This window comes from Myotis lucifugus, unplaced genomic scaffold, assembly GCF_000147115.1.
Source record: "Myotis lucifugus unplaced genomic scaffold, Myoluc2.0 scaffold_77, whole genome shotgun sequence".
Taxonomy (NCBI): domain Eukaryota; kingdom Metazoa; phylum Chordata; class Mammalia; order Chiroptera; family Vespertilionidae; genus Myotis; species Myotis lucifugus.
Window position 1 is genome coordinate 1,855,978 of NW_005871125.1, and position 24,997 is coordinate 1,880,974.

Sequence of the window (24,997 nt, forward strand, 5' to 3'; positions counted from 1 at the left end):
TACCTGTTAGCTATTTTGTGTTATATTAGACCTGTTATTGTGCCTAATTAATTGAGCTTTATCATAGGTACATATAGGGAAAATGCTACTATTCATGCTCTCAGGTATCCACTTGGGGTCTTGGAATATATTCCATGGATAAGGAGGACAAGTATAGTTGGAAACTCCCTAATGAATTGCCCGTCGCAACTAAAGGCTTCACCTGTAACGTACAAGTTTTAATTTGCTTTTATCTTTGTGAACAAAAAAGTAATCACAATCCTAGTACAAGTAAGGAAAACGGTGGCTGGGCAGTCCAGTCTTCCCAGGACTTGAGAATTTATGAAAATTCTAAGAATGAACTCAGTTCCTACCTGGATGAAAATTTAAATCTTGTTTCCTCTATTGAGTCTCATAATACCTTGTTTTTAATTAGGATTATAATTTCATGATGGAAAGGTAAACAGTACAAAATGTATATGACAACGTTTAGAATCTGCATGAGAGGTAACATCTGAAAATCACTCCCCTGTCAAATAACACTTTATAAATGTAAAATAGAGGGCATTTTGTGGGTCTTAGTTTTATAAAATATTTGGCCATCTCAGAACCAGAAAAATAAGGTCTTAACATTATAGGATTGTACTATGTACTTTTTAAAACAACTGCCTTCTGAAAATTGGCACCAGTAGATACTCGGTATTGTTGAATGAGTAGGAAATAGTGATTTGTCAAAGTCATATCAAGAGTGAGAGCTATCCACTTTATGGTTAAACTCGGACCAATTTCTAAAGAAATGTATGGTGGTATCTTGGTTAATAAGGTGGCAAATTTCAGGTGACTTCTTTTTAGTGAGTAAAATTAAAGTTTTGAAAAATGAAAAGGATCTGGGGATTTTATAAGTATATTTTCTGATCTCCCTCTCTCCTCCCTAAAAAAAAAAAGTATATTTTCTCATGGTGTCTACCTTTTCAGAGCAGGTATCTGCCCTCCAAAAATGAAGATGTAAGTTGGTTTCTTTGCCTTCTAGTACTTTATAACCAGTTAGGTTTAAACAAACAACCCATTACTTGCTTGATTTGACTTAAATTCCTTTTTGTTTAACCTGGCTTATACAAAGGAAATTTCAAGGCTTTTCCTGACTCCATAAAACTATGTAATGGACATGTCAATATCTAGTAAAACATAAAAAGTCCTTAAATTTGAGACATGTGGTTATATAAATTGTTAATTTACTCAATGTGTCAGTTTTAAAGTGCAAGAGAAAACCATTTAATTTGAAGGTACTCATTTAAAGTGCTATTGCCATCTTGTGACAAGTGGAGGGCACTACATAGAAGTTAACATTTTTTACATTGCTTAACTTGCAACATTCAGTATTTTTATCTTGCCCAGTGGTATACTGGGCTAGCCAGAGTTGTTCTTTTCTTTGTTTTTTATAAGATTCTCCTAAGTTTTAAATTTCTGCTGTTGGCTTTGAGATTTGAATTAGTGTTTATTCTATTAGCAATTAATTTGAAGAGAACATATTTTGTATTTTTAAGGTGGCATTCTAATATAACTCCTTTACACAATACCTGAAGCATTACTTCAATATCACATTCCTACTGCTGAAGTAGAAATGAAGAAAATTTTCCTCAGATTGCCTATTCATCGCTAGCGAAAACAGCTGTCCCAGGTCCATATGTGGCAATAAATTGTAGGAGCTGTTGTTGGCACTGAGTCAGATAGACATCCCTTTGTTCTAAATATTCTTCATTATATAGTTCGAATGGAAATACTGCATTTGGAGCAACACAAAATACAGTGGCCCCTAAGAAAAGAAGGAAAAAAGCGTAAATGAGAAATACTACTTAAAATGCTAAATATGAAATAACATTTTCAACAAAGTAGTGAAAGTTTTATAATTAAGTTCTGACCTATTTAATAGGGTATTTCAATAAGCACTTGAATCTGACTTTTTTTGAGACCCAGTAATGTTCAGTAAATTTACACACTGGTACCAGGGCCAATGGAAGACATGTTTACATTTTAAAGTTTGGAAACTAGAAATCTGCCTTATATTGCACTAGTCATCTACTTTTGAAGCTGACTGGTGGTGTAAGTAGGTGGGGTATTGGAAGGCAGGGAAACACTAGTATTTATTTGATAAAGGTTAAATTGATCGAGGCTAAAGACATTGCACATTTCACAATTATTAAGAACCGTTGACATAAAGACAAACCTATGCAATATAATAGGAGTCTAGAAATATCCCCTCATATCATTAAATGACTTTCAACAAGGGTTCAATAGGGAAAGGACAGGCTTTCCAACAAATGGTGCTAGGAAAATTATATCCACTTGCAAAAGAATGAAGTTGGTCCCTTCCCTTATATCATATACAAAATTAAAAATTAACTCAATAAATCCAAGAACTAAAACTGCAAAACCCTAAGAAAATAACATTGGGGAAATGCTTCATAACATTTGATTCAGCAATGTATTCTAGGACAACACCAAAAGCACAGGCAACAAAAGAGATAAACCACATTGAAATAAAATTTGTATACATCAAAAGAGAAAAGGCAACACTTCTCCACAAAGATACACAAATGGTCAATAAGCCCATAAAAAGATGCTCAACATCACTAATCATTAGAAAAATGGAGCCCTGGCCAGTTTGCTAAGTGGTTAGAGTGTCAACCCTTGATTAGTTTGATTCCCCATCAAGGATACATACCTCAGTTGCAGGTTCGATCCCCAGCCCTGGTCAGAGTGCGTGTGGGAGTCAACCAATCTGTGTGTCTCTCTTACACTGATGTTTCTCTCCTTTCTCCCACTCTCTCTAAAAATCAATGAAAAAATATCCTCCAGTGAGGATTAAAAAATAATAAAAAAATGTAAATCAAGCCATAATGTGATACCACCTCATACCCACAAGGATGATTACTCTCAGAAACAAAACAAAAGGCCTGGCTGGTGTGGCTCAGTGGTTGAAGATCTATCTAAGCACAAGGTGGTTGCTGATTCCATTCCTGGTCAGGGCAAATGTCTGGGTTGTGGGCTCCATCCCCAGCGAGGGACGCTCAGGAGGCAGCCTATTGATGTTGATGTTTCTCTCATTGATGTTTCTATATATATCTCCTTCTCCTTTCCTCTCTCTCTAAAAATCAATTAAAAACATTTTTTAAAAAGAAAAGAAATTGGAACTCTTGTACACTGTTGGTGGGAATGTAAAATGATGCAACCCTTATAGAAAACATTATGTCAGTTCATAAAAATAAATAAACACAGTTACTATACAATCCAACAATTCCCTTTTGGTTATATACCCAAAAGAATTGAAAACAAGGTCTCAAATATTTGTGTACTTATGTTCATAGCAGCATTATTTACAATAGCCAAAGGTGGAAAGCAACTTAAGTGTCCATTGATGGATGAATGGATAAACAAAATGTGGCAGTCTTAAACAGAAAGGAAATTCTACTGCATGCTACAACATGGATGAATCTTGAAGACATTAATTATACTACGTGAACTAAGCCAAACAAAATAGGGCAAATATATGATTTCACTTATATGAGGTACCTAGAGATAGGGGGAAGGAGAGAATTGGGAGTTATTGTTTAATGGATATGAAATTTCAGTTTGGAAAAATGAGATGGATGGTGGCAACAATATGAATGTATTTAACAGCACTGAACTGTACATTTAAAAATGATTAAGACAGTTTTTAAAAAAATATTTTTATTGATTTCAGAAAGGAGGGGAGAGGAAGAGAGAGATAGAAGCATCAATGATGACAGGGAATCATTGATTGGCTGCCTCCTGCACACCCCCTACTGGGGACCGAGCCTGCAACCCAGGCACATGCCCTTGACCGGGATCAAACCTGGGACCCGTCAGTCTGCAGGCCAACACTTTATGCAATGAGCCAAACTGGCTAGGGCAAGACAGTTTTATATTATGTATATTTCATCACGATTTTTTAAAAATCTTAACTATTACATAGGAGTTAAGCTCTTAAATTGTTTCATTGAATGAGTACCTGTAAATGTGCCTGGCCAGGAGTACAACTGCTAGCCAAGCTGACAATGCGTACCTTCCTAGAGCTGTCTGTCATCAGTAAACACTTTTATAGCCTCAGACTTTGGGGACTGCTCCCTTTCCTGCTTTACCTTACCTGAAACCTGCTGTTCTCGAGAACACTGCTTTTCTTGTGGCTCTTTAAGGTAAAGGTGCTTTTCTCAAACACCCCACATGCCCTCGTATCATAAGAATGAGTCAGTGCCTAACTTGCTGCCCTTTTGCTGTTTAAGACCATTTTTGCCCGTTTTCCTCTTGATACAAATCTTTCTTCCTTTAATGCTCAATTCCACCTGGGCTTTGTCAGCCCTTCCCCATCCAGTCAAGTCAATAACCAGCTCTCAGCCCTTGGCTCACAATCTTCATCTTTTCCACAATATCTTCCATTCAACTGTTTTCATGTGAAAGACCCATTTAGCTCCTGACCTCCCTGTGTCCTAACCTTTCCCCCTCTACCTTCACCACGCACATTCTCAAGGTTATAGGAAACTGATATTACCAGAAACTTTAAAGTCATTAATTCAAATGTCCTGCTCCCCTGCACCATCTCCTATACTTCTATCTCAGAGACCTCCAATCTTCCTTCAATTCACTTCCCTCTTTCAACCAGTTTGAGTCCCTCCCTTGCCAATGCAACACTCTGCCACACTTATCTATCAAAATCTCAACTCTGTATGAACCCAACCATTTACTTTGTGCCTGCATTCAGGCTGCTAGACTGAAAATCACAAATGTAATTAGCATTTCTAGGTTTTACTTTATATGAATCACAGAACTCTCAAATGGGTACATGCATTGTCTGTCAACCCTGCTGAGTTTCTCTAGCACATTTGCTCTTCTATTCCTCAATGACTATTATATTCCACTAGAAGCCCGTTGCAGGAATATTCCTGCAAGAATAGGGCTTCCTCGGGCCAATCTCACCACCAAGCCCTGCCGCGCAGGGCCGCACACGGGGGTCCCGGCTGGGGGCGGGGCTTGGGTGGCTTGTTTGTGCCGCCAAGCCCAGGTGCGCGCAGGGCCGCACACGGGGGTCCCGGCTTGGGGCGGGGCTTAGGTGGCACACGGGGGCCCGGATGGCGGCTCGCACTGGCCTACCCTGCCTGCAGTATGCAAACTAGCCGCCATCTTTGTTGGCAGTTAATTTGCATATCACGCTGATTAGCCAGTGGGAGGCGTAGCGAAGGTACGGTCAATTACCATGTTTGTCTATTATTAGATAGGATTCTCTCTTCCAATCTTTTTTTAGCTGATGACATTGTATAGAGTATATCATAAAATCTACAGACCTATCTGATTCTGTATCCATTGTCTCCCCTCCTATAAAATAAAGTGACTCTTCTATCTCAGGCCAGTACCTTCACACGTGCTCTGGATCCCATCCCTTTTCACCTTTTTAAGAACTTCATTCCTTTGCTCTCCTCTTTCTGTAGTATCATTAATTTACTCTCTATTGGACATCATAAGATCTATTATCTTCTTATCTTTAAAAAAAAATCCCATCCTGGACCTCACATCCTTCTCCAGAAAACACCCATTTCTTTCCTCATCTTCACAGTCAAATGTCTCAAAGTTGTGTACGTGTACTCTCTTCATATCTTCACTTCCTTCCCCACTCCATTGACTTAGCTCAGATCATGGCCACCTGTAACTTCTAAACTGCCAAATCTAATTGTACTTAGATACAGCTGGCTACCTGCTCCCTCCCTGAAACACTCCCCTTTCTTGGCTTCTGTAATACCACACTTGATTTTCTTCCTACTTTCTAGCTGCTGCTTCTCAGTCTCCTTTGTTCGTTCCTTCTCCTCAATCCCATATCTAAATACTGAAATCTTGGAGGGCAGTTGTAGAGCTCTCTGTGGTCTCTCTAGGTGATTTCATCAATTCCATGGCTTTGAGTACCATATCTGTCCTGACGGTTCTTAAGTTATATTTCTAGGTTAGAATTCTCTTCTAAACTCCATATTCTTATACCTGTCTACTAATATCTCTGTATGATGTCTCAAACTTATATTTATACTTTGATTTTTCTCTCAAATCTTTTTCTCTTTCTTCCCAGTCTTGGTAAATGGCACCATGATCCACTTAGTTTCTCAAGGCAGAAACCTGGGAGTTTTCCTTGATTCCTACCTCTCTCAGCTAACCCAACTCATAAATCTAGTTTATGAGTACAATCTATTGGTTTCTGCATCCAAGAAAAATATCCCTGAGTATGGATGATTTTCCTGCTATGTTTAAAGTAACATGTAAGGAGCTCTTCAACATTGTTTTTGCTTAAGACTTAAAACTGAAATTTATTATAAAAACAAAAAGTAATTAAAGGAAAAAATCTTCACATAGCTGTATTTCCCTCAACAAATGTTTTCTTAAATGCTTTAAAAAAGTCTTGACAAAATAGTTTTCAAGTGAAAATAACCATATTCTACTATAGGAGTACTTAATACTATATAATGTTATAGATTTTAAATTCAAAGACACAATGGGGGTGGGCTATAAGGAGTCATTGGGAGAAAAAAAGGGACATGTAATACTTTCAACAATAAAGATTTTTTTTAAAAGACACATTTTTGTCTTTTTACTGAAATCTAGTAGTGTCTTAGATGACTTTGTTGTTATGTCTTAGTAAAATTGGCAGCATTTTTCTTTATGGTACATAAAGAATGTGTCTTGGATTTTAACAATTATGTTTTAAATACATTTTAAGAGAAGAATTTAAAGACAAATTAAATTGCCCAGCAGGTGTGGCTCAGCAGTTGAGGGTCGACCCAGGAACCAAGAGGTCACTGGTTCAATTCCCATGGTCAGGGCATATGCCTGAGTTGTGGGCTCGATCCCCAGTGTGGGGCATGCAGGAGGCAGCCAATCAATGATTCTCTCTCATCATTGATATTTCTCTCTCCCTCTCCCTTCCTCTCTGAAATCAGTGAAAATATATTTTAAAAATGAGATAAAGCAAATTAAAAATAAATATCCTTCCTCTTATTTAGTATTGGTTGGGAATCAAGTTTTTCTCTTTTGGTAAATAAAACTAATTCAAGATGATAATTTACCTTTTCTAGGCGTTATTATTTATCTTCCTAAGCAAGACGGTATAAAGAATATACATATACAAATTTACATATAATTTAGGGATTCACAAGCCCATAGAACTCTCTAAGTATCCATGGATCCTAGGTTAGGAATGTTTGACTTAGATAATTATAGAACAAATGTCTAATTTTCTAGTGCAGCGGTTCTCAACCTGTGGGTCACGACCCCTTTGGTGGTCCAACGACTCTTTTACAGGGGTCGCCTAAGACCATCCTGCATATTAGATATTTACATTATGATTCATAACAGTAGCAACATTACAGTTATGAAGTAGCAACAAAAATAATTTTATGGTTGGGTCACAACATGAAGGACTGTATTTAAAGGACCAGAAGATTGAGAACCACTGTTCTAGTGGATCTTTGCAAAAAGTTACTACAATATAAATTGAATTTAAAGCAAATTTAAGCACTATACATATACACACAGAAAAGTCAGTGTTAAAATATCCTTTTAAGTCCCAGAATTGGAACTAAAGTTTGGTTTGAAACATAGTTTATCTTATCAAAATAATGGCTCATCTAATTCAACAAAGCATTCTGTGAGTATAACTTTCATTACTCTTACATTGAGTCCTCTTAGGTTTTTATTAGCAAAACCATAATAAGCTCCATTCATTTCAAATAATTAAATGCTATAGTCATCTATATATATAAAAGGCTAAGTGTCCCAGTGACCATCCAACTGGTAGCTATGATGTGCACTGAACACCAGGGGGCAGACACTCAACGCAGGAGCTGCCAGGACCCACACTGGCAGGTACCACGGACCTGGCGCTGACAAACCAACACTTGGCTTCCCTCAAGTGGGACACAGGCCCCACCACCACCCCGGAGCAACACCCCACCAAATTGCAGCCAATGCTGCCAAGACCCCATAGCATAAAATGTGGCCCACAGCCCAACCCAGCCTGAAAATGGTCGCCGGGTAATGACCTCACTAGCAACACTCGGCTTCCTCTCCCTAGCAACAACTAGCCTCCTTCCCGTTTCTTCAGCCCAGAAACACTACTTGCTTTATAGCCAGGTGCAAACATTTTACACTTTAACCAAATGTTTGTGAAGCATTTTCACGTGCCTCATCTCATTTGATCCTCATAGAAGTCCTAGAGTAGGTAGATAGGAGACTTAGTAGAATCCTATTTTTTTTTTCATTAGCCAGAAAACAGATATGTAGAAAGTTTAGAAACTTGACCCGACTGAAAAGAAGTAAGAAATGGTGGACCTTGAAAATTACTTCAGGTTTTCTCACTGGGAAGAATATAGTCAAACACTGCTACAGTTAAATATTTCACCCTTTGTTCTCCCTGAGTGATCTACAATAATCTGCTTTGTGTTGATATTTACTGCTGTGTTGCTGACAATTGCCTGAAAGAGCAGTTGGGGTGCTTCACTGGGCTGGAAAAAGTTTAGCTAAGTCAGAAAGCAGGTCTAATTAAGCAAGTTTATCTATATACATAAAGCTCTTGCTGGCACCAATTGCACGTGTGTGTTTCCATCTATCACTGTTGATTGTGAATTTGGTTGACACTTCTATTATATAGAAAGGGCGAATAGCGATATTAAAATATTTCTTCTAATTAATTTCCTTTCAATGTGCATGAATCCATGTACGGGCCTCTAGTAGTATTATAACTAGCAATTCAGAGAAGGTGCTAAGATAATCACATTTTATTTGGCTATATGCCTAACTCCACTGTGGGGGACTGCATGACTATTAAATGTTGCATGTTATATTAAAAGGAAGATAAATTTAAAATCATTTCATGTATTGTATTAAGTACATTTTTTCTAGAATTACTTAAACAATGCAAAAGTTCAAGTACAGAAACAATTATGCATAATAAGGAACTTAACATCAGATAATGATACTACTATAAGCAATTAGTAAATGTTCAAATTAAAAAAGGCTTCACCTGATATAAATTTATTAATCTTTAAAATATTTGAAATATTATAACATTTTAATTTAACAGAGTAAAAATATGTTTATATATAATTATTTGTACTCATCATTAATAATTTAAAAACTTACCATATTTCAATGTGAGAGATGTTTCAAATAATAAGACTGCAATTAGTACATCTTCTTTAAGCACTTTATTCCTTAAGTTCAGTCGAGCATGGGCTTCAGATAGGGAAATTCTACAGAAGAAAATTGAAGCCAATCAAAATATGCTGATAGTATAAAGATGATATATATTTAGGCAGAAACAAACCAAGATATATGTGACCATAAGCCACACATTAAAGATTAGCATATTCTTTCTTTCTTTTTTAAAAAAATATATTTTATTGATTTTTTACAGAGAGGAAGGGAGAGAGACAGAGAGTTAGAAACATCGATGAGAGAGAAACATTGATCAGCTGCCTCCTGCACATCTCCCACTGGGGATGTGCCTGCAATCCAGGTACATGCCCTTGACCGGAATTGAACCTGGAACCCCTCAATCCGCAAGCCAACGCTCTATCGACTGAGCCAAACTGGTTTCGGCATATTCTTTCTTTAAAAAATTTTACGCCCTAGCTGGTTTTGCTCAGTGGATAGAGCAGACTGAAGGGTCCTGGGTTTGATTCCAGTCAAGGGCACCTGCCTGGGTTGTGGGCTTGGTCTCCAGTGGGAGATGTACAGGAGGCAGCCAATCAATGATTCTCATCATTGATGTTTCTATATCTCTCTCCCTCTCTCTTCCTCTCTGAAATTAATAAAAAATATATCTAAAAATAATTTAGTTTCTTTCTAAAGCATTTTTTTCCTACCAAGATGAACAGACTATTCTATAACAAGCAAGTATCCTGACTTATTATCAAAGAGTTGGTTTCCACCCTGGCTTATTGTTATTATTCTATACCCCCTCTCCCCAAATTCTGTTCAGATAAACACACAGTTGGGAAAGTTAACCTAACTAAATATCTCTTATAGATTCATCCTTAATATTTTCTTCCAGTTCTGCATCTATTTGAAGTCCTCATAGAATCTTGAAATTTCAGTGTTGGAAGAGAACTTTGAGATTAAAGTTCAAACTCCCATCAAATTAATTGAATTTTCTCTACAACACCCCAGGCTAATTATTGTCTAGTTTCTTTTGAACTTTTCCTACAATTCACTGGGAATAATAACACAATCCATGCATATATATATATATATATTAGATTTTAGAGAGGAAGGAAGTGGGAGAGATAGAAACATCAATGATGAGAGAGAATCATTGATTGGCTGCCTCCTCCACGCCCCCTGCTGGGGATCAAGCCCGCAACCCAGGCATGTGCCCTTGGCCAAAATCGAACCTGGGACCCTTCAGTCTGCAGGCTGACGCCCTATCCATTGAGCCAAACCAGCCAGGCCATGCCTTTCTTTTTAAACTACCTTTGATTACCTGAAAATTTTCCCTTAAGCTCTCATTAGGCGTGTATAATATACATGAACGATTGTTGGACTTGAGAATCCAGAAAAACTGGGCTACATCTCCAGAACTCACTACCTGTGTGACATTGTATAAACTATTTAATTTTGCAATTATTTTGAAGTTCAGGTATGAAATGGGGATAACAATTCACAGGAGTTTTATGATTTCAAAAATAAGGCGATTGAAAATCTTGGGACTCACCCACAAAGATTATATAAATGTGAGCTGAAATTGGTTTCACTGCAATTTCCACCCACTGGTACCTGGTTCTGTCTTCTGGGATTACAGAAAAAGCCCAATACTTCTTAAATGTGACAGCTCTTCAAATATTCAAATAGAACTTTTCTAGTTGGCCCACGTTTTCTTTTCTCAAGATAAATAACCCTAGTTCCTTTAAAATGTCACAAGACATAATGTTCAGGCCCCTCACCATTCTGGCTAGTTGAGCAGATTTGGATAATACTCCTTTTCAGTATAGAATGATTACAGGTATGATTTGACTAGCAGAATAGAGAGAGGCAGAACTAACATTTCCTTACTATACCAGGTATTCTATTTTTTTAAAAATATATTTTATTGATTTTTTACAGAGAGGAAGGGAGAGAGATAGAGTTAGAAACATCGATGAGAGAGAAACATCGATCAGCTGCCTCCTGCACATCACCCTACTGGGGATGTGCCCGCAACCAAGGTACATGCCCTTGACCGGAATTGAACCTGGGACCCTTGAGTCCACAGGCTGAAACTCTATCCACTGAGCCAAACCGGTTAAGACTGTTAGTCTGTTTTATGTCAATTTAATTATTAGACCAGCCAGAAGGGTAAAGGAAATTTCTTCTTCCTGACAAATGTCAACAGCCACATTTTAAAAAACAATCATTTGTATTTGAAATCCATATACTTTTCTCAGACACATATTTCACACGGGGGGGTCTAATAAAAATTAATTTAGTGAAAAGAAATGATTGGAGGTTCAAATGATGTAACAATATAACAAAAGGAATTGTTAATTCACCTTAAGTTCTCTTGGAACAAGGTAAATTATAAACCAACCAACCAGCAATTAAACAAAAAACACAAATGAAATAGATAAATAAGTTAATTAAGCACATCATTTAAAAGTTAATACTGGCTTTAAAATTTTACAGTGAATACCTACAAATATTTTAATGCAGATGCTGACAGTTTTGATCCAAATATAGAATCTGTTCTGATTCTGCGACTTGCTAGATAATAGCCATGAACCATTCTTTCTGCCTCCAAGCTGAATTCTACATTCAAATTCTTTGCAAAAGCCAGCAGCTAAATTAAAAGTGTGAAAAATTTAAGAGACTCAGACTTTATTATATAATCTATATTATAAAAATGCAAAGTATATTGTCATTTTATTTTTTAAAGTTTACATATTTATTTACATAGAAATTAAATATCTGGGGCCATCCCAAAGTCATTGAGCATTTTAAATCAGAGTCTTATATTTGTAATATTAAAGTTTACCCCAAATAACCTCTTCCTCCTTCTTGGTGCAGAAATGTTCTGTGCAATGTATTGGAATGACTTTTAAGTCTTTGTTTCCAATGGAATCAAGGCTCACTCAGAGCCTTTCATTGGGAGGGCTTCTCTCAGAAGCTCATTTCCTTTTGAATAGCTTTAATTCTTTGACAGTTTATTTCCTTATAACTTTCCCTCATTGGCCCTAGAGCTTGCCCTCCTTACTTCCCTTTCTTCCTTTTAAAGAACACAACTGAGCACTAGCAATGTGGGAGGCATTGTGTTAACTACTATGAATTTGGGCCTTGGAGATTCAGTAAGATTTTGGACCGGGAATAAGTTTTCAACATGATTATCAATATTTTCTCTGAGTTTTGTGCTTTTTTTCTTTCCGAGTGATTCCCATTTTCTTAAGTCCTTATTCAATGACATAATTTCCAGACTTTTCAACAATCTTAGTTGTTTTCTGGTTTTAAAACTCATAGAAACATTAACCATAAAAATGTTGCTATTAATTATAATCTTTATATCTTAAAGATAACTTTTTAAAAAAGGATTTGGATATGTTCTGGATTGAATATGTCCTGTCTTCTTTATTTTCCTGATACTCCACAGTTCCCTCCAGACCTTTGGAACTGGATAATACTATTAACTACATCAGTAGCCCTTCTAGGTTTTATTTACCCTCCAGTCATCTGCCACCTATATCCCCCTTCAGAAAAAGACTGTTGCTCCAGCTTCTGGGAGTGCTGTCAGTATTTCACCTCTAGCTGTCAGTATTCTTCAGGGATTGCCTCAGGACAACCCATATCAAATGATTCACTGAGGTGGAAGTGGGGGAGGGTGTTGTAAACCCCTCTATTTATTAAAAAAAAAAAAAAAAGGACACCTCTGATGGGTCTCCTTAGCTCCAGAGCTCACTGTGGGGCCAGCAAAGGCAATCTTTGGGCCTCTATCACAGCTTGACTCCCTCTCTGTCCAATCCTGCTTCCTCCTCCCTTGGACGGGTATTGATAGGAGAGCACTCCCTGATAAACAATGGTACACTAAACTCCATCTCAGTCCACCTCCTGGAGAGCCCAGGCTGCAACATATTCCATCCAATCTGTTTTGTGTGATAGGCAGATTTATCTTTTGGGGAAATCATTTTCACTATTTCACTAGTAAAGTCTATAACTGTTCTTTCCAGTCTGACAAATCAACTATAAACTCCTTTGCCTGAACTTTTCAAGGCTTATTGTAAATTTGCCAAATCCCAATCCCAGTGACTCCATAATACAATTTTTGCTCCAGTCAGGCAAGTCTTCTCATAGTTTTCCATGCATACTCATTTCTACTTTTATGTCTTTGCTCCTATTCTTATTTCTGTTTAGCATGCCCATCCTTCCTGTCATCCAAATCTTACCTTTTCTTAAGGCCCTACCAAAGTCTCATCTCCTCTATGAAATGTCCCCAACTCTTACATTCTACTTGCTATCTTCCTTTCTGAAATCCTAAAATACTTATAGTCAGTGCCACCCAGTTTAGCATATAAATGATCACTTAATTGTTTCATGTATGTTATTTATACCTCAGTTAATGATACTTAAAAAAGAAAATTTGTTTCCATGAGAATTTTAAAAAATCAGAAGTAGGCTCATATATATATATATATATATATATATATATATATATATATATAGTATTCAATATATATACTATATATATATAGTATTCAATAAGTCCTGACTAATTAATAAACCCATAGATATTTTTGTTTTTGATGGAAAAACTGGGTGAAAATTTATCCAGATCATTAGTGTATCTATATTAATTCTTAGAGACAAACTACTTTTTCTTCTATACTAAAAACAAAAAACAAAAAGACCTTTATTGTATTATCAATATTGTTCCTTTTCTGTTCTAATCTATGTGAATAAACAATGCTCACAATGCATTTTTAAGCCCACCTCACCCTTCAACCTTTTACCCATGCAATATGCCTATAAGGAAGGCAGATAAGAAAACAAAATTTAATGACCCATGCATTCCAACTTCCCAATATTCTCTGCCTTTTATCTATCCTACTCAGATACTTTAACTCTACTGTGGACAGATTTCTGAATAGTTACTATTAAAAGGGTTTCACTTATAAATATTTGAGTATCTTTAATAACAATGAAAATCATTACTAAATTTATATCATCTACTCTCAGGTTCTCTGAATATGCCACAAATGTTTTCATGTCAGGACATTAAAATGACCTAGTGAGTCATGACTGATATTCCCTAAAGTCAGAATGCTGAAGGCAGTCATCTAAAGAAAATACCTTTGAATAGTCTGTAAAATGTAAATAACAGTATATCTATACAGCCTCTCATCATAATTTTCTATAGAAATATTCTATTTTGGGTTTTTTTCATTGAGATTCCTTAAGCTAGAGTGATTTGGACAGTGATGCAAAGAATAAACTCAACTTTTTAAATATCTATGTCCTTATACATGCTAATATCTAGGATGGGCATGCTAATATCTATGTCCTTTTATTTAACTATAATTCTAAATATTTTCTATGCAATGTCCTTAAAATGTTGAAAAGTTAGCAGAAAGTTGGAACAAATGAACCCTAAAAACAGAAAACTGAATGCTCAAAGAGAATTGAATTTAAATTGAAAAACATTAGCACAAGTATTCTTGGTAATCATTTTTTCTCTTTTTACCTTTTCAAAATCTTCTGTTGTGAACTGTTTAGAAGCTAAATAAAGCAGCCCTTCAGGATCAATGGCTTTCTTTAAAGTATGTTGCACAGTAGGAAGAAATGGGTGGCAAGGAGATGATTCATTACAGTTAATCAATAATCCAAATACCTCTACGAGATTAGCTGGAATCAAGCTGCAATCCTACATCAAACAAAAACATAAAAGGCAAACATTAAACTCAGGCATTTTCACAAAGACTTAGGAAATAAATGTTAAATTATTTGAATTATTCATATATTTATAAGATTTGCTTATATTAAATTATATTCTGATAACTATAATAATTATGATTTGCTATTACTAATTATTATTTAAAGTGATTCCTGAATAGCCTGAGAACTTTGTAGTGACTAATTTTTTAAAGCTGCTCTTTATTAAGTATTTTCTAATACTTATTAATACATTATTCATTAAAACTTCCACTAAATTCAAATAAAAATTTCTAATGAGCAGAGACATCTGCATGGCATGACTAAAAAACATAAAAGAATTTCACACTATGTCATTATTTAGTTCTAGTATCCAATTAAGTATAGAAATGGGATAATAACAAAACATTAAGAACAACAAAAACATTAAGATTAAAATATGTGGCTAAATTCCCAATATGTGGCTAAATTCCCTGAACAACTCTAATCTATAATAATAAAAGTGTAATATGCTAATTAGACTGGACATCCTTCCAGATGTCCTTCCAGATGACCTTCTGGACGAAGCCAGGGCTGCGAGGGCCGAGGCAAGTCGCCACGGCTGCGAGGGCAGAGAGCCGAGCCCCTTGTGCAAATTTCTTGCATTGGGCCTCTAGTAATAAAATATGCATATATCTTACCATCTGACCAATTAGAGTGTTGGTTTTCTGCATATTTTTCCTTGAAGATGAGTCCATATCAATGAAAGACCAAAAACTGCACTGAATGGGAAAAGTCGTTTGTTGATTGGTGTCATCCCCAAACTTCTTTCCCGGGATGTACACTGTAATGCTTCTGCTTTCCATAACTAAGTCAAAAGACATTACCCATTTATTAAGTTCATTTTGGTCTATATATCTACAAATCAATAAAAAATATTGTTATATAGAATGTTATTGTCTAAACTTTAGATAGTAAAGACACAAGTACATTAGATTGTTTTGCATTATTATACAGATACTTGTATAATAATGTTCATAGCAGCATTATTCACAATAGCCCCAAACTAACAACGGCCCAAGTGTCCATCACAAGATGAATAAATTTTTAAATAATTATATATGTATAGCCCTAGCCGGTTTGGCTCAGTGGATAGAGCGTCAGCCTATGGACTGAAGGGTCCCAGATTTGATTCCGGTCAAGGGCACGTACCTTGATTGCAGGTTCCCTGGCCCTGGTTGGGGTGCATGCAGAAGGCAACCAATCGATATGTCTCTCTCATCGATATCTCTCTCTGTCTCTCCCTTTCCCTTCTACTCGCTCTAAAAATCAATGGAGCCCTAGCCGGTTTGGCTCAGTGGATAGAACGTCGGCCTTCGGACTGAAGGGTCCCGGTTCGATTCTAGTCAAGGGCACATACCCCAGTTGCAGGTTCGGTCCCCAGTGGAGGACATGCAGGAAGCAGCCAATCAATGATTCCCTCTCATCATTGATGTTTCTATCTCTCTCTCCCTTCCTCTCTGAAATCAATAAAAATTAATAACAACAACAACCATCTATATCTATATCTATATCTGTATCTACATCTACATCTACATCTACATCTACATCTACATCTACATCTACATCTACATCTATATCTATATCTATATATCCTTAGGTGAGGATTAACAAAAATAAATTATACCCCACAGCCAGGTGGGCTTTATTCTAGGTATGCAAAGCTGGTTCAGCATTTGAAAATCAACTAATGTAGTTCATAATATCAACAGGCTAAAGAAGAAAAAGCAAATTATTATATCAATTGATATGGAAAAGTATTTGATAAAATCCAACTTTCATTCATTAAAAATAATTCTCAGTAGATTAGGAATAGAGGGAACTCCTTCAACTTGAAAGAGAACATCTACAAAAAACTATAGCTGGCATCATACTTAAGTTTCCCATCATATTTGGTGAGAAACAAAGCTTTCCTGCTAAGACCAGGAACAAGACAAAGGTGTCCCTTCTCACTACTGCTTTTCAATATCGTATTGGAAGTCCTACTTACTGCAATCAGATAAGAAAAGGAAATAAATCTGTTTCGATACAAACTGAGAGCAAAGGCATTTTGCCCATTAAAATTTTCTGTTTTTATTTATAAAGATTAAATGAAAAATGCCAATTAGTATAATTCTCAGTTTCTAAAACAAGTACAATACACTCTTAACTGTTAAGTAGCTCCTTGACAATGATGAGACTATAAGTTAAACAGGTGAAAATTAATTTGAAAAAAATGTTTACCTGATTGAAGCTGTTCAAGTTTATCTTTTTTGTATGAAGCCAAGTCTCCTATAAAGCAGATACCACCTTTAGCTAGCAAAGCACTGCCAGCTTGAATGCTAACCGCTCCAGTTCCATAATTATTTCTGAATAGAGTAGGAAAAATTTCAGTAGAGACTGGATGACGTACACCACGGGGCACAAGGTTTATACTATAATTCAAAAGCCTAGGGAAAAATAAATTATTCATTACTATTATTTAATATTGGGTTTTCAGAAATCATAATGTGTAACATACACAATCAAATTTAATTTGATTTCAGAGAGGAAGGGAGAGGGAGAGATAGAAACATCAATGATGAGAGAGAATCACTGATTGGCTGCTTCCAGTGGAAACCCAGGCATATGCCCTGACCTGAAATCCAACCGTGATCTCCTGATTCATAGGTCAACACTCAACCACTGACCCGCACTGACTGGGCTCCAAGGCCCCCTTTTTCTCTGACTTCACAGTGAGCTAAAAGCAACCCTGCCTTGGCTAACTTCTGAATGAGCTAACAACAGCTCTGACTTGACTCACTTCTTTCCTATGTTTCTAGGGAACCAAAGCAGGGCACCACCTGTCCTAGGCTCTCTCTCCTGCTGCTTCTTCTATCCTAAAACTTTCCTTTGTTTCACTGTCCCCAACTTTAATAAACGTACTTTCAAAATCACTTGGACTAGTGTTGTGAAATCGTTCCTACACGAAGTCTACACGCTACAGGCTGGTCTGAGGCAGACCTGCTCCAGGCTGGTCCCTGTCAGGTAACAAAATGATTTATACCCAGTTCAATATTATAACTAGTTTATATCCAGTTCAATTGGTTTTCAACAATGGTACCAAAGCAATTCAATGGGGAAAGAAAAGTCTTTCCAAAAAATGGTATACAAAAATTAGAGAAATATATAGCAAAAATATTAACCTTGACTCCTACCTCAAACCATATACAAAAATTAACTTGAAATAGATAACAGACCTAATGTAAGAGTGAAAACTAGCCCGGCCAGTGTGGCTCAGTTGGTTGGGTGTCATCCCTTGCACCAAAAGGTTGAGGGCTTGATCCCCCGTAGGGGGCATGTTAGGAGGCAGCCAATTGATGGCATTGATGTTTCTCTTTCTCCCTGCCCTTCCTCTCTCTCTAAAAGTCAATAAAAAAATATATTTTAAAAGTGAAAACTACAATGCTTCTAGAAGAAAACATAAAATAACATAATCATGACCTTGGGGTTGCAAACACTTCTTAAACAGAACTGACAAAACATCTACACTAATAAAAGAGAAAAATGGTAATTGGCGTACGACCGCTACCCTTCCCATTGGCTAATCAGCGTATCCTTATGCAAATTAACTGTCAGCCAAGATGGCGGCCGGCAGCCAGGCAGCTGGAAGCGAACATGAGGCTTGCTTGCTCCAGGGACTGCAGACTCCAACGTTCCCCGCCTGACTTGCCGGCCTCTGAGCTGGCAGTTTGAAACATTCTAACAAATATAGCCGGCTGGGATCTCAGAGCTGAAGTTATACATTGTTTCAATTATAGAACTGCAAACAAACCAGCAGCCGAAGCCTCAGAGCTAGAGCCAGAGCTAAAGCTGGCCCAGAAGAAAAAAAAAAAAGAAAAAAAGGAGTGGTTGGGAGCCTCAGTCAAAACCGCCAGCCTGAAAGCAGCCCTCAGCCCCTCACCCAGACTGGCCAGGCACCCCAGTGGGGACCCCCTGAAGGGTGTGTGACCAGCTGCAAACAGCCATCATCCCCTCATCCAGGCTGGCCAGGCACCCCAGTGGGGGACGCCCACCCTGATCCAGGACACCCTTCAGGGCAAACCAGCCGGCCCCCAGGCCTCTATCCTATATAGTAAAAGGGTAATATGCCTCCCAGCACTGGGATCAGCGGAGCCGAGAGGCCTTCTGGCACCGGATCAGCGTGACAGGGGGCAGTGCCCAAATCCCCTGATCGCCCTGCGGCTCTGTGTGTGACAGAGGGTGGCGCCCCAACCCCCCCCCCCCACGGGCCCTGCTCTTGGTTGTGACGGGGTAAATGCCCAACCCCCCAATCGGCCCTACCCTGTGCGTGACTGAGGGTGGCATCGCAACCTCCCAATCTGCCCTGCTCTGTGCATGACAGGGGGCGGCGCCCCAACTCCCCAATCAGCCCTGCTCTGAGCCTGACCAGGGGCTGCACCTAAGGATTGGGCCTGCCCTCTGCCACCCAGGAGCAGGCCTAAGCCAGCAGGTCGTTATCTCCCGAGGGGTCCCAGACTGCGAGAGGGCACAGGCCGGGCTGAGGGACCCCCCCTTCCCCCCGAGTGCACAAATTTTTGTGCACCGGGCCTCTAGTAAACATATAAGAAAGTAATAAATTTGATTTCATCAAAACTAAAAAGTCTGTTCATCAAAGATATCTAAGTTTTAGACTGGGAGAAACAGTTCATGATACACATATATGACAAAGGAAGCATATCCAGAACAACCCAATTTAAAAGTGAGCAAAGAACTTGAACAGACACTTCCTAAAAGGAGATATGAGTAGCCAATAAGCACATGAAAAAGAAATCAGTAGTTGTCAGGGAAATGCAAATTAGAATCATAGTGAGATACTATTTCATATACACTAGAATGGTTAAATTGAGAAAGACTGACAACACCAGAGAGGAAGGGAGAGGGAGAGATAGAAACATCAAAGATGAGATTCAGTGGTAAGGATAGAAACAGCTGTAACCTTACATTGTACACCACTTTAGAAAAATGGCACTGTCTTATAAAGGTAAATATACATCTATCTTATGACACAGCATTTCCACTCTTTAGTATTTATCCAAGATAATGAAAACACATGTCCATAGAAAGACTTGTGCAAGAATGTTTACAGCAGCTTTATTTTTAATAAAACATGCAAAACCTAAATCTTCACCACCAGAAGAATGGATAAACAAATTCTGGTATAGTCATATAATGGAATACTACTCATCAATAAGAACAATAAACTACTAATACACACAATTGGGTCAATATCAAAAACATGTTGAGTGAAAGAGACTAGATACAAGAGTATGCACTGTATGATTCTATTTATATGAAGTTCAAGAACAGGAAATTAATCTATTGTGACAGAAATCACCTGTGGAGATAGGCACTGTTTGGAAGGAGTGAAAGAACTTTCTGAGGTGATGGAAATGTTCTATATCTAATTATGGTGATGGCTATATGAGTGTATGGATTTGTCAAAATTCATCAAATCGTATACTTAAGATCTGATTATTTCACTATATATAAATGTTACCTAAAAACAAAACAAAACAAAAAAACCCAAATCTCTCACACAGCCTCAAATGCCATAGGAAAAGTCAAAGGTTAATGACAAAAGGAAAAGAGACCAAGGCCTTAATTTATAAGAGGTATCACAAATCAATAAGAAATAAACAACTTGCCCTAGCCTGTTTGGCTCGGTAGATAGAGCTTTGACCTGCGGACAGAAAGGTCCCAGATTCAATTCTGGTCAAGGACACATACCTCGGTTGCAGGCTCATCCCCGCCCAGGCCCTGGTTGGGGCTCGTGCAGGAGGCAACCAATCGATGTTTCTCTCTCACATCAATATTTCTCTCTGTCTTTCCCTCTCTCGTCCATGCTCTCTAAAAATCAAAATAAAATTAGATATGATTTGTGAAGATTTGAAAAAATTAAGTCCTTAAAAAAAAGAAATAAACAACTTAATAGAAAAGTGAAAAATGATCAAGGAGTTTCATAGAAAAATAATAGAAGTGTTTGACAAGCTGTAAATGATGCCGAAATTTATTTCCAATTAAATTTGTGCAATCTGTAGCAGTTAGCACATTTACATTGCAATTTAATTTCAGCAAAAATATTTGAATTTTATTTTTTAAAACATATTTTTAAAATTGATTTCAGAGAGGAAGGGAGAGGAAGAGAGAGAAACATCAATGATGACAGAGAATCATTGATCGGCTACCTCCTGTGCTGGGGTCCAGCCCCAGCGGTCCAGGGGTTCCCAAAGGTGTGGACGGAGTCGGCGAAGAACGTTTTACACGGAGACAGTGTTCAGAACTCTCTAGCTTTCCTTAGTCTCCGTGGATCTTCCCTGTGCCTGGCTGAGGCCACAGAGAGAGACCCCAAGGCAAGCTGAGCCTTTATTTTATAGTGAGAGGTAAACAAGGTAGTGGTTTCTAGAGTTACACAGTTCTTGTGAGTTTCACTTGTTTTGACCATAGTTACACTTCCTGCACTTCCCTCAGCCCATTAGCTTCCCAGGTAAGATCTAGAGAGCCTCATAAGGTCAAGCCTAATTATGCTAAGACAATTCCCTCTAAGCTGGGAATTGTTTGTGACTTTGCCCATAGGTCAGTCCGAGCCTTAACCCTATATCAGCTCCCCACATCTCACCCTTCTTTTATTTTTTAAGCTACTATAATGAGAGTTTTTACACTACCATAATGACAGTAAAACTTAAGCATCAAACTTGAGCATCAAGAACAAAACTCTGGCTATTAAAACAATAACAAAACAATGCCAATGCAAAACCCAAAACATTTTAAAACTTATGCATAACATTTCAAGAACAAAAAATGTTTTAAGTCCCAATTTCAACATCCAACAGTTCTGAGTCCAAGTTTCAATGTCCGACAGTTCCTTATGTGTACATGTCAGCAATGATATTTCAGTTCTGGATGGTGGACAAATGGTGGCAATGCAGGTCCGACCCTCTCTGGTTTGATCCTGGGCAACCTGCAGCGACGCACAGCTGCTGACTGCTAGCATGGCAAAGTGTCGTCAGCGTCCTCCATCTCTGGATTGTTTTTCCTCTTGTCTTCATGGCTGGAGCATTCCTGATAATTCCTCTCTGTTGCAGGAATCCACATGGTCTTGAAGTTGTTTTCTGAAAATATACAAACGTATTCTCGACCGAAGGTTAATAAAGGGAATTTTATTTGGGGTCCTTTTTATATTTGCCCAAATGATTTTCCTTTGGCTTATTTTGACACCATGTGTGTTTTCCTAGGTGTCTGTTAGCATTATAAATGAAAAAAAATTTTTCTAGATGTAATTTAGTTACAGGATATTTTTCCTTACATGGTATTTTTCCACTATCCCCCCTTTTTTTTGATTTAATTATTAGGAGGATTTTTGGAAAATTTATAATGCAGTCTAGATAACTCTAAATTTTATTTTTTTTGCACAAAAATATGACTGCTTTAGGATCATTGCATGTTAAGCAAATTTACTATGAAATGAAAATTTTGGTTAATACTTCTTGAGCCAATTTTAATCTGAAAACCTGACTGCTATTTTACTGTCAAATTTAATACTCTAACAACAATCTTAGTTTACACTGTAAATATTAATGGAAAGGATTATTTTGCATCCTTGAGAAAGCCCTGAGCATTCGTGGTGTTAGGCTGGTTGTAGATATAGGGTAGCTGTTGTCAGCCAAGTCTCTGTTGTCTGGGTACTGATCTAAGCTGGGCCAAGTCTCTTTCTGTTACCTGGGTCCCGATCTGGGCTGGGCATGGGAAGCAAGAAGCAGCCATGGGGGCAGGAGACCTCCCTCAAAAGGGGCAAGTATTCAAGCCCCTGCACAATTGGGGGGGTGAGGATCTGTGCCCCACCTCTGTTGACCCCCAAGTTCTCTTCTGCTGGCCCCTCTGTGACTGTGCCTGTCTTAGGTTGTTCCTCCCTGAGGAATCTTACCCGTCTTTGACTAACCAGCCATCCTCCGGGGCCAAGCAGGGTGATGTGAGGTTCAGTTCTGTCTCCTTGGTAGCCTATGCCCCTGTGGCCTCCATGCCCAGAAATTGCCTTGGGATCCCCTCGCCTGCTGGCAGGGCCCCGGCATTGATCATGGGGAACCCAGGTTTCTTCTCCAGAGAGGGCCCAGCTTATGCCATTGGGCAAGAGACAGATCCATGGTACCAGTCACCATGAGGCTTCAACCTCAGCATGAACAGAGAGCTCAGGCAACAGCTGTGGGCAATTGGTTTGTAAGAAGAGGGACCCTCTTGGCAAAAAGGGCAAGAGAGGTCAATATAGAATGCTCAAATGCCTTCCCAGGGGGCCTTCCACACAGTGGAAGGGATTAAATCCTTTAATGTCCTTATTAAATTTCTGCCAGACATTCAAAGAATTAGTTTGTAAATTTGTTTGGGATAAATGCACAATATACTGTTGTAAAGCATCAAAAATTATGAATAAAACTTGTAGAATAATACCATGTAAGAATATTCTTTGCTCTAGGTCATGACAACTTAATTTTAAACTGGCTGTCTCAAGGTTTGGAATGAGGAACCTAGTTAGCAAAAGAAAAGCAATTTACAGAAGCAGAGACAGCATGCTCTCAAATTACAGTTTTGGGTAAACACATTATCTAGAGTCCTTGGGTAACCTAGGTTAAACTTAGGCATGTTATCTAAATTTACAGTTTTGGGTCTCCAGAACACTGAGTTGACACGCTAACTGGAGCCCTCTGACCTTGGGATAGCTGTGCTGTCCTTCCCAGGTAAAGGAAAAATGTGCCTTCTAAGAACAGTATGAAAAGTTATAGTTTTGACCTGAATTAATTGTTACCATACTTCACTTTACCGTGCCCCAGGTGGTCTCTGGGCTGTTGGTTGTCTGGTTTGTCTTCCTCCTGCTGGGGTATACTTGGAGAACTTCAATTTAAAAAGAAATCTTTTTCTTTTACAAAAATTAACCTATAGGGTTACTTCCTGGATGTTGACTGATAGTGCTGCAAGGCCATGTATTACAAGTCAAAGTCATGAAACATTTATGGTGACTGTACTTTCAGATTTGGTATTTTAACAGCAAATCATTAGATTATCCTATAAATATTAGTGGAAGATATTTCAAAATTTTAAAATTTCTCCTTTATTAAATTTAAAATATTTTTAAACAGCATTCTCTTTTGGCTTATTTGCATATACAGAGGGATCATGGGAAGCCTTCAGTAACTTTTTAGAAGAATTTTACTTTACTAGGATTCAATTGCTTACAAAGATTACTAAATTTAGTAACGTTTTATTCTGACACAGGAGGTGCAAATGCTGCCCCACCTCCAGCCTAATTTAAAATGCATCGGCGAGGAGCTTTTGTTATTTTAAATTACATCTTAAAATTCTACTGCTGTATTTTAAGAAATATCAAACAAAATAACTTGTTTTTCCCTTTCTTAGAGGCAAAAACTTAAAATATATTTATTAATTTATATTTGATAAAGCTTTCCATGTGATTTCAAGTATATTAAATTGGCTTTATTAAAAAATCCTTTAAGAAGAGAGAATAAACTTTTGAAAACATTTCAGGGCCCATGAAATGTCCCAAAGTCATTCCTTGGTTACGGTTTTGAAATCCAACTTGAAAGACCAACAAATATATATGTGTATATATGATATAAAGATTATATACCTTTTATAATTGTTAAGAGATATCAATTAAATTAAAACTGATCTTTGCATATAAAAATTTTGGTTGGGATCACAGAATTTATCCTCTTTTTTAATCAGATCAATGAGTAACATATTTTGAATTCTAATTATTTCAGAGAAAACAAAAATTATTTTTTCAAAGATAAATCTCTATACTTTAGGCATTTAGCTACCTCAATTACACAATTTTTCCCAATTCAATCCGAACCTTAAACTTTTAGCTGGCAAGTCAAATATTTAGCATTTCTCAATCAGTAACATTTTTAAGAATAAACTTCAAAAATGCAAGACACAATCAATAGTTTCCATTGGCAGGAAATTTTTGGCCTACCTGCTTGTTCTGTTGGGGGAAGGGAGGCTA

At 37.6% G+C, this 24,997-nt stretch overlaps 1 protein-coding gene across 1 annotated transcript in view; it reads right to left on the reverse strand.

Moving 5' to 3' along the window:
* Positions 1 to 1,454: 1,454 nt before the first annotated feature.
* Positions 1,455 to 24,997, reverse strand: part of MCMDC2 (minichromosome maintenance domain containing 2) — a 36,162-nt gene continuing 12,619 nt past the window's right edge. The window contains exons 9-14 of the mRNA XM_023755436.1: positions 17,185 to 17,390; positions 15,603 to 15,769; positions 14,735 to 14,914; positions 11,703 to 11,845; positions 9,172 to 9,281; positions 1,455 to 1,792 (exon numbers count right to left, since the gene is read on the reverse strand). Of these exons, the coding sequence (XP_023611204.1) occupies positions 1,626 to 1,792; positions 9,172 to 9,281; positions 11,703 to 11,845; positions 14,735 to 14,914; positions 15,603 to 15,769; positions 17,185 to 17,390 (973 nt within the window). The 3' untranslated portion in view covers positions 1,455 to 1,625. The remainder of the gene's footprint in view (positions 1,793 to 9,171; positions 9,282 to 11,702; positions 11,846 to 14,734; positions 14,915 to 15,602; positions 15,770 to 17,184; positions 17,391 to 24,997) is intronic.